Source organism: Entelurus aequoreus, linkage group LG25 (assembly GCF_033978785.1).
Source record: "Entelurus aequoreus isolate RoL-2023_Sb linkage group LG25, RoL_Eaeq_v1.1, whole genome shotgun sequence".
NCBI classification, from domain to species: domain Eukaryota; kingdom Metazoa; phylum Chordata; class Actinopteri; order Syngnathiformes; family Syngnathidae; genus Entelurus; species Entelurus aequoreus.
In genome coordinates, this window is record NC_084755.1 from 33714234 (window position 1) to 33724233 (window position 10000).

At 40.1% G+C, this 10000-nt stretch overlaps 1 protein-coding gene across 5 annotated transcripts in view; it reads left to right on the forward strand.

Annotated features, from left to right (window-relative positions):
• hdac5 (histone deacetylase 5) overlaps window positions 1-10000 on the forward strand; it is a 122516-nt gene that overhangs the window by 110985 nt on the left and 1531 nt on the right. For all 5 annotated transcript variants that reach the window (XM_062036761.1, XM_062036763.1, XM_062036764.1 and 2 more), the window contains 3 exons: window positions 632-765; window positions 4493-4574; window positions 4665-4848. In XM_062036761.1, the coding sequence (XP_061892745.1) occupies window positions 632-765; window positions 4493-4574; window positions 4665-4848 (400 nt within the window). The remainder of the gene's footprint in view (window positions 1-631; window positions 766-4492; window positions 4575-4664; window positions 4849-10000) is intronic.

A 10000-nucleotide genomic window follows, 5' to 3' on the forward strand; every position in this document is an offset into this window, starting at 1 on the left:
AAAATGCTAAAAATGTATGAAATCATACAAAAAATAATTTATAGCAGATCTCTGATCCAATTTAAGATTTTTTTTGTCACTAGTTTCGATCCAAAAGATTTGTTACTATAATGTGATACGGAAGAGAAAGGTAACAGGTTTTCGTAAGTCGTTATTTCGCCATTTTTCCATTACTTAGCTGGTTTTCTCTTTTTCAATCAATCAATCAATGTTTATTTATATAGCCCTAAATCACAAGTGTCTCAAAGGGCTGCACAAGCCACAACGACATCCGCGGTTCAGAGCCCACATAAGGGCAAGGAAAAACTCACCCCAGTGGGATGTCGATTGTGAAAGTCCAGTCCATAGTGGATCTAACATAATAAAACATAACATAATCTCTTTTTAAACCGAACTTACTCTGTAGAAATGGTAGAACATACAGGTATATTTGGCGATATGAAATGTATTATTTTCTTAAATAGGTTACTATATGTGTGTGTGACAATCATTGGTACTTTACACTGAAGGCGCACAATTCAAATTTCGGATTTGCGAAAGTATTGCGACCAACATCGTAGCTAACAAACACGTTGGTCTGTTCGTATGTTCAAGATCATTTTTCATCAGGTTGAAAATGACATTTTGGCAGGTTTTGGGCTGCTAACGCAGCTCCTGATGGGCCTGGCTGGTGGGCGTGTTGTTATGGCGCTGGAGGGGGGTCACGACCTCACTGCCATCTGCGATGCGTCAGAAGCCTGCGTCTCTGCTCTCCTTGGAGACCCGGTGAGTGAGTCTGAATATTTTAACACGGTGTCTTTTTTTAACAGCTTCAAAATGATGTTGATGGCGCACAAGTGTATAATGAGGAGAGTCATGTATATTTTATTGCCATGGCAACCCTGGATCAGCCTTCTTAAGTTATCTTCGATAATAATGGATGAGTCAGACTACTCGTGTTTAGAATTAGCACGGACATTACTGTTCAGACTGAATAGAGGAGTGATTCTCAAACTGTGGTACATGTACCACTAGTGGTACGCCAAAGTAGGGCTGGGCGATATGGCCTTTTTATTAATATCTCAAAATTTTTAGGCCATGTCACGATACACGATATATATCTGGATATTTTGCCTTAGCCTTGAATGAACACTTGATGCATATAATCACAGCAGTATGATGATTCTATGTGTCTACATTAAAACATTCTTGTTCATACTGCATTAATATATGCTCATTTTAAACTTTCATGCAGAGAGGGAAATCACAACTAAGTCAATTTACCAAAATTTTATTTATTAAACAGTTATTAAGCAGTGGCACAAACATTCATGTCATTTCCAAACAGAAAGTGCAAGATTGTCAGAGACATTTTAAAACAAGCTATAAGTGCACTTTTGTGCATGATGTCACTAAGATGACATATCAAAACAACACTAAATTAAAGTGCACTTTCTGTACAGAACGCCACTGCAATAGTTTAAAACAAATAAAGTGCACTTTTGTGCATGATGTCACACAAGATATTTCAATAAGTGTCAAATAAAAATGAGCTGCATAATAGGAAATCAAATAGTGTATGTCCTTCGCTATGTGGTAGGTTCCTGCGGACGTTATCTCCTTATGTTGTTGACTATTTTTTTTATACGGTGTTGATGTGGAAATGGTTGCTTGGGCATTTTGTTGGCTGTGACACTGGCCGAGATGTTGACATGCAGAGTTTCAAGCACTCTCCATTCTCTAGCAGGTGACTTTTCAAATGGTGCTACAAATTAGCAGTGCTGCTACTTTTTGTAGCAACGCTTTTGCCGCATTCTTGTAAAACATCTTCCCACTTAAAGCCAAACCACCGCCAGACGATGGACCCCCTGCTGTTTTTCTTGGGAATGAAATCTTCCTTCATTTGTTACCAGATTTGCACCTTCTCTCTCTCGTATTACCACTCGCACCTGCCACTGCTATCGTTACCCATGCCGCTACCTCTCTGCTCGCCGAGGGCGTGTGACGTTGCGCGCGCGTCAGTATGTGACGTAAGGTGCGCTTGTTTTAAGTCTCTGTGAGAAGGAGAGACAAGAAAGAGTGAGAAATGCATATAGTGTAATGCCCACAGCTAAAAGAACACCTCTAGGCAACTTCAACCCTAGACTAACACCCTCCCCCCTCCACATCCCACCTCCCCGGATTGTAAATAATCAAATATAAATAATCAAATGTACACTACCGTTCAAAAGTTTGGGGTCACATTGAAATGTCCTTATTTTTGAAGGAAAAGCACTGTACTTTTCAATGAAGATAACTTTAAACTAGTCTTAACTTTAAAGAAATACACTCTATACATTGCTAATGTGGTAAATGACTATTCTAGCTGAAAATGTCTGGTTTTTGGTGAAATATCTACATAGGTGTATAGAGGCCCATTTCCAGCAACTATCACTCCAGTGTTCTAATGGTACAATGTGTTTGCTCATTGGCTCAGAAGGCTAATTGATGATTAGAAAACCCTTGTGCAATCATGTTCACACATCTGAAAACAGTTTAGCTCGTTACAGAAGCTACAAAACTGACCTTCCTTTGAGCAGATTGAGTTTCTGGAGCATCACATTTGTGGGGTCAATTAAACGCTCAAAATGGCCAGAAAAAGAAAACTTTCCTCTGAAACTCGACAGTCTATTCTTGTTCTTACAAATGAAGGCTATTCCACAAAATTGTTTGGGTGACCCCAAACTTTTGAACGGTAGTGTATATACTTGTTCTCATGCTTTCTGAACTCACTATGTTCTCTGCTCGCTGTACATATCCAACCAAGTCAGACCTACACTGTTTCAATGTCCATTTCTCAGATGATGCAATTGTTGATGACTGAAGTGCTGATATCAACCAAACCTAACCCCCACGCCCCAACCACCCCCCCACCCCCCCACCCCCCTACACGTCCCACCCCCCGGATTGTAAATAATGTAATTAATTCAATGTATATACTCCGATGATTAACTTGTGTGATGACTGTGTTATGATGATGGTATATATTTGTACCATGGATTGATTTACGTGGACCCCGACTTAAAGAAGTTGAAAAACTTATTCGGGTGTTACCATTTAGTGGTCAATTGTACGGAATATGTACTGTACTGTGCAATGTACTAATAAAAGTTTCAATCAATCAAAAAACATATACCGTATTTTTCGGAGTATAAATCGCTCCGGAGTATAAGTCGCACCTGGCGAAAATGCATAATAAAGAAGGGAAAAAACATATATAAGTCGCATTTTTGGGGGAAATGTATTTGATAAAACCCAACACCAAGAATAGACATTTGAAAGGCAATTTAAAATAAATAAAGAATAGTGAACAACAGGCTGAATAAGTGTACGTTATATGAGGCATAAATAACCAACTGAGAACGTGCCTGGTATGTTAACGTAACATATTATGGTAAGTCATTCAAATAACTATAACATATAGAACATGCTATACGTTTACCAAACAATCTGTCACTCCTAATCGCTAAATCCCATGAAATCTTATACATCTAGTCTCTTACGTGAATGAGCTGAATAATATTATTTGATATTTTACGGTAATGTGTTAATAATTTCACACATAAGTCGCTCCTGAGTATAAGTCGCACCCCCGGCCAAACTATGAAAAAAACTGCGACTTATAGTCCGAAAAATACGGTACTCGAATATCACGATATAGTCATTTTCTATATCGCACAGAGACAAACCCGCGATATATCGCCCAGCCCTACGCCAAAGAATCACTTGATTAAAGTACAGTGTTTTATTTTCCTGTATTCAAACACAGTGTTACTGTCTAAACCAGGGGTCGGGAACCTTTATGGCTGAGAGAGCCATGAAAGCCAAATATTTTAAAATGTATTTTCGTGTGAGGCATATAATATTTTTTAACACTGAATACAACTAAATGCGTGCATTTTTAAGTAACACCAACATTTTTGGAGTACAATAAGTCTCATATTCTTTTTAATAACATTGTTATTCGGAACCAATAATAAATAAAATAATTCTTACCATCAATGTGACTTCTTGAACAGATGCGGTAGAAAACGGATGGATGGATTAAAATGCGGGATAATGTTTTATATTTTGAACGTTATTTTTAACTCTGATTACAAGTGGAAATATTCCTTTTTTTATCGTGTTAAGCAATGTCAGCTAAGATTAATCGGAGAGCCAGATGCATCCATCAAAAGAGCCACGTCTGGCTCTAGAGCCATAGGTTCCCTACCCCTGGTCTAAACTGTGTGTAATGTTACAGCGGCCAAAAATATTAAATATACTTGTGAGATCAAATCTCTGCCTTTTTTAATGAATACTTAGGCTTACCGCGCTACTCTATTTTAATGTTGGTCATCATGGTTGTACTCGGTGACGACATTTTTAGAACCGCCGGAGTAGACTGTTTATAAGTGCTTTGTAACGTCGGTGAGATAACACCCACAATGAAGGTGACGGGCAAGTGTTAACTCACTCAATGTGTCCTACGCAGAGCGGCTCTGCATTCCAGTGGCCTCAGGAGAAGCCATGTCCAAAAGCCTGTGCCTCGCTAGAAAGAGTGATAGAGATCCAGAGTGAGTCATCTCTCTGCCTAACACGCACACACACTCAATGGTGAGAAGCCACAGCATGTCGTCCTCCTCACACTGTCCTCTGTGTTGCAGGCAAACACTGGTCTTGCCTCCAGAACTTGTCTCCGACGAGCAGCCACTCGCTATTGGACAGCCCGCTGGGAGCTCAGGGCCAATCAGAGAAGGACGAGGCGGACACAGTCAGCGCCATGGCGTCCTTGAGCGTCGATGTTGAGCAGTCAAGCTCAGCTGCCGACATCGCTGACGGCAGCTGCAGGTCAGTCGGAAGCTGCTAGAATATCCTCCCGACTTTAGAAAGTAACATCTATGTAACAACATCTATGGTTATAATATCCTGCTTATGTCGACGACCCGTCTGTGTCGATAACATGCCGCCTTTGGCTACAGCCTAGTTATTTTCATATGCTGCTTATGGCGACAACCCAGCTATGTTGATAATGTGCTACTTAGGCGACAACGCTGTGATGTTGATGATATGCAGCTTACGTCGACAATCTGTCTGTGTTGATAATATGCCACTTATGTCGACAACCCAGCTGTGTTGATAATATGCCACTTATGTCGACAACCCAGCTATGTTGATAATATCCCACTTATGTGGACAACCCAGCTGTGTTGATAATATCCCACTTATGTGGACAACCCAGCTGTGTTGATAATATGCCACTTAAATCAATGTTTATTTATATAGCCCTAATTGATGTAGACAACCCAGCTATGTTGATAATATGCCACTTATGTCGACAACCCAGGTATGTTGATAATATCCCACTTATGTAGACAACCCAGCTGTGTTGATAATATGCCACGTATGTCGACAACCCAGCTATGTTGATAATATCCCACTTATGTGGACAACCCAGCTGTGTTGATAATATCCCACTTATGTCGACAACCCAGCTGTGTTGAGAATATCCCACTTATGTCGACAACCCAGCTGTGTTGAGAATATCCCACTTATGTCAACAACCCAGCTGTGTTGATAATATCCAACTTATGTGGACAACCCAGCTGTGTTGATAATATGCCACTTATGTAGACAACCCAGCTGTGTTGATAATATGCCACTTATGTGGACAACCCAGCTATGTTGATAATATGCCACTTATGTAGACAACCCAGCTGTGTTGATAATATGCCACTTATGTAGACAACCCAGCTATGTTGATAATATGCCACTTATGTAGACAACCCAGCTGTGTTGATAATATGCCACTTATGTGGACAACCCAGCTGTGTTGATAATATGCCACTTATGTGGACAACCCAGCTATGTTGATAATATGCCACTTGTGTGGACAACCCAGCTATGTTGATAATATGCCACTTATGTAGACAACCCAGCTGTGTTGATAATATGCCACTTATGTGGACAACCCAGCTATGTTGATAATATGCCACTTATGTAGACAACCCAGCTGTGTTGATAATATGCCACTTATGTGGACAACCCAGCTATGTTGATAATATGCCACTTATGTGGACAACCCAGCTATGTTGATAATATGCCACTTATGTGGACAACCCAGCTATGTTGATAATATGCCACTTATGTGGACAACCCAGCTGTGTTGATAATATGCCACTTATGTAGACAACCCAGCAGTGTTGATAATATGCCACTTATGTCAACAACCCAGCTGTGTTGATAATATCCCACTTATGTGGACAACCCAGCTGTGTTGATAATATCCCACTTATGTGGACAACCCAGCTGTGTTGATAATATCCCACTTATGTGGACAACCCAGCTGTGTTGATAATATCCCACTTATGTGGACAACCCAGCTATGTTGAGAATATGCCACTTATGTGGACAACCCAGCTGTGTTGATAATATGCCACTTATGTGGACAACCCAGCTGTGTTGATAATATCCCACTTATGTAGACAACCCAGCTATGTTGATAATATGCCACTTATGTGGACAACCCAGCTGTGTTGATAATATCCCACTTATGTAGACAACCCAGCTATGTTGATAATATGCCACTTATGTGGACAACCCAGCTGTGTTGATAATATCCCACTTATGTAGACAACCCAGCTGTGTTGATAATATGCCACTTATGTGGACAACCCAGCTGTGTTGATAATATCCCACTTATGTGGACAACCCAGCTGTGTTGATAATATCCCACTTATGTGGACAACCCAGCTGTGTTGATAATATGCCACTTATGTAGACAACCCAGCAGTGTTGATAATATGCCACTTATGTCAACAACCCAGCTGTGTTGATAATATCCCACTTATGTGGACAACCCAGCTGTGTTGATAATATCCCACTTATGTGGACAACCCAGCTGTGTTGATAATATCCCACTTATGTGGACAACCCAGCTGTGTTGATAATATCCCACTTATGTGGACAACCCAGCTATGTTGAGAATATGCCACTTATGTGGACAACCCAGCTGTGTTGATAATATGCCACTTATGTGGACAACCCAGCTGTGTTGATAATATCCCACTTATGTAGACAACCCAGCTATGTTGAGAATATGCCACTTATGTGGACAACCCAGCTGTGTTGATAATATGCCACTTATGTGGACAACCCAGCTGTGTTGATAATATCCCACTTATGTGGACAACCCAGCTGTGTTGATAATATCCCACTTATGTGGACAACCCAGCTGTGTTGATAATATCCCACTTATGTAGACAACCCAGCTATGTTGATAATATCCCACTTATGTGGACAACCCAGCTGTGTTGATAATATCCCACTTATGTAGACAACCCAGCTATGTTGATAATATCCCACTTATGTGGACAACCCAGCTGTGTTGATAATATCCCACTTATGTGGACAACCCAGCTATGTTGATAATATGCCACTTATGTAGACAACCCAGCTGTGTTGATGATATCCCACTTATGTGGACAACCCAGCTGTGTTGATAATATCCCACTTATGTGGACAATCCAGCTGTGTTGATAATATCCCACTTATGTAGACAACCCAGCTATGTTGATAATATGCCACTTATGTAGACAACCCAGCTGTGTTGATAATATCCCACTTATGTGGACAACCCAGCTGTGTTGATAATATCCCACTTATGTGGACAATCCAGCTGTGTTGATAATATCCCACTTATGTAGACAACCCAGCTATGTTGATAATATGCCACTTATGTAGACAACCCAGCTGTGTTGATAATATCCCACCTATGTCAACAACCCAGCTGTGTTGATAATATCCCACTTATGTGGACAACCCAGCTGTGTTGATAATATCCCACTTATGTGGACAATCCAGCTGTGTTGATAATATCCCACTTATGTGGACAACCCAGCTGTGTTGATAATATCCCACCTATGTCAACAACCCAGCTGTGTTGATAATATCCCACTTATGTGGACAACCCAGCTGTGTTGATAATATCCCACTTATGTGGACAATCCAGCTGTGTTGATAATATGCCACTTATGTAGACAACCCAGCTATGTTGATAATATCCCACCTATGTCAACAACCCAGCTATGTTGATAATATCCCACTTATGTGGACAACCCAGCTATGTTGATAATATGCCACTTATGTGGACAACCCAGCTATGTTGATAATGTACTACTTAGGCGACAACGCTGTGATGTTGATGATATGCAGCTTACGTCGACAATCTGTCTGTGTTGATAATATGCCACTTATGTCAACAACCCAGCTATGTTGATAATATCCCACCTATGTCAACAACCCAGCTATGTTGATAATATCCCACTTATGTGGACAACCCAGCTATGTTGATAATGTACTACTTAGGCGACAACGCTGTGATGTTGATGATATGCAGCTTACGTCGACAATCTGTCTGTGTTGATAATATGCCACTTATGTCGACAACCCAGCTATGTCGATAATATCCCACTTATGTGGACAACCCATCTGTGTTGATAATATGCCACTTATGTAGACAACCCAGCTGTGTTGATAATATCCCACTTATGTGGACAACCCAGCTATGTTGATAATATGCCACTTATGTGGACAACCCAGCTATGTTGATAATGTACTACTTAGGCGACAACGCTGTGATGTTGATGATATGCAGCTTACGTCGACAATCTGTCTGTGTTGATAATATCCCACTTATGTGGACAACCCAGCTATGTTGAGAATATGCCACTTATGTAGACAACCCAGCTGTGTTGATAATATCCCACTTATGTCAACAACCCAGCTGTGTTGATAATATGCCACTTATGTGGACAACCCAGCTATGTTGATAATATGCCACTTATGTAGACAACCCAGCTATGTTGATAATATCCCACTTATGTCAACAAACCCAGCTGTGTTGATAATATGCCACTTATGTGGACAACCCAGCTATGTTGATAATATCCCACTTATGTGGACAACCCAGCTGTGTTGATAATATGCCACTTATGTAGACAACCCAGCTATGTTGATAATATCCCACTTATGTGGACAACCCAGCTATGTTGATAATATGCCACTTATGTAGACAACCCAGCTGTGTTGATAATATCCCACTTTATGTCAACAACCCAGCTGTGTTGATAATATGCCACTTATGTGGACAACCCAGCTATGTTGATAATATGCCACTTATGTGGACAACCCAGCTATGTTGATAATATGCCACTTATGTAGACAACCCAGCTATGTTCATAATATGCCACTTATGTGGACAACCCAGCTGTGTTGATAATATGCCAGTTATGTCGACAACCCAGCTATGTTGATAATATCCCACTTATGTCAACAACCCAGCTGGGTTGATAATATGCCACTTATGTCAACAACCCAGCTGTGTTGATAATATGCCACTTATGTCGACAATGCGTCTATGCTAATATGTCGCGTATGTCAACAGCCTGGATAGATATTTTGATACAATGCAGCTTACGTCAACAACCTGTCTGTTAATAATATGCCACTTATGTCGACATCCCAGCTGTGTTGATAATATGCCACTTATGTCGACATCCCAGCTGTGTTGATAATATGCCACTTATGTCAACAACCCAGCTGTGTTGATAATATGCCACTTATGTAGACAACCCAGCTGTGTTGATAAAATGCCACTACTCAAAAATATTAAAGAATTAAAATCAATGGTGTCCTGCATTATTGATCTTTTAGGGCTCTAAATACTTAATACTGCATATTTCAGTTTTACTGTAAAAAAAAAGTTGTCTTTGACAGAAAAGGCATAAAACCTTTTTTTTTTTTACTTTATATCAACCTGAAGTTGATATAGATATTTACTGTAAGCATTAAATCAAAAATAATAATAATTTGACTTATTTTTTTATATTTTAATGACTAAGACCCTTTATGGTCCCTGGGAGCCCTAAAGGTTAAAAAAAAAAATCCATATATTTTGTTATGGTTTGAAAATGAAAAATATCAAAATGGCCCCCACATGCTT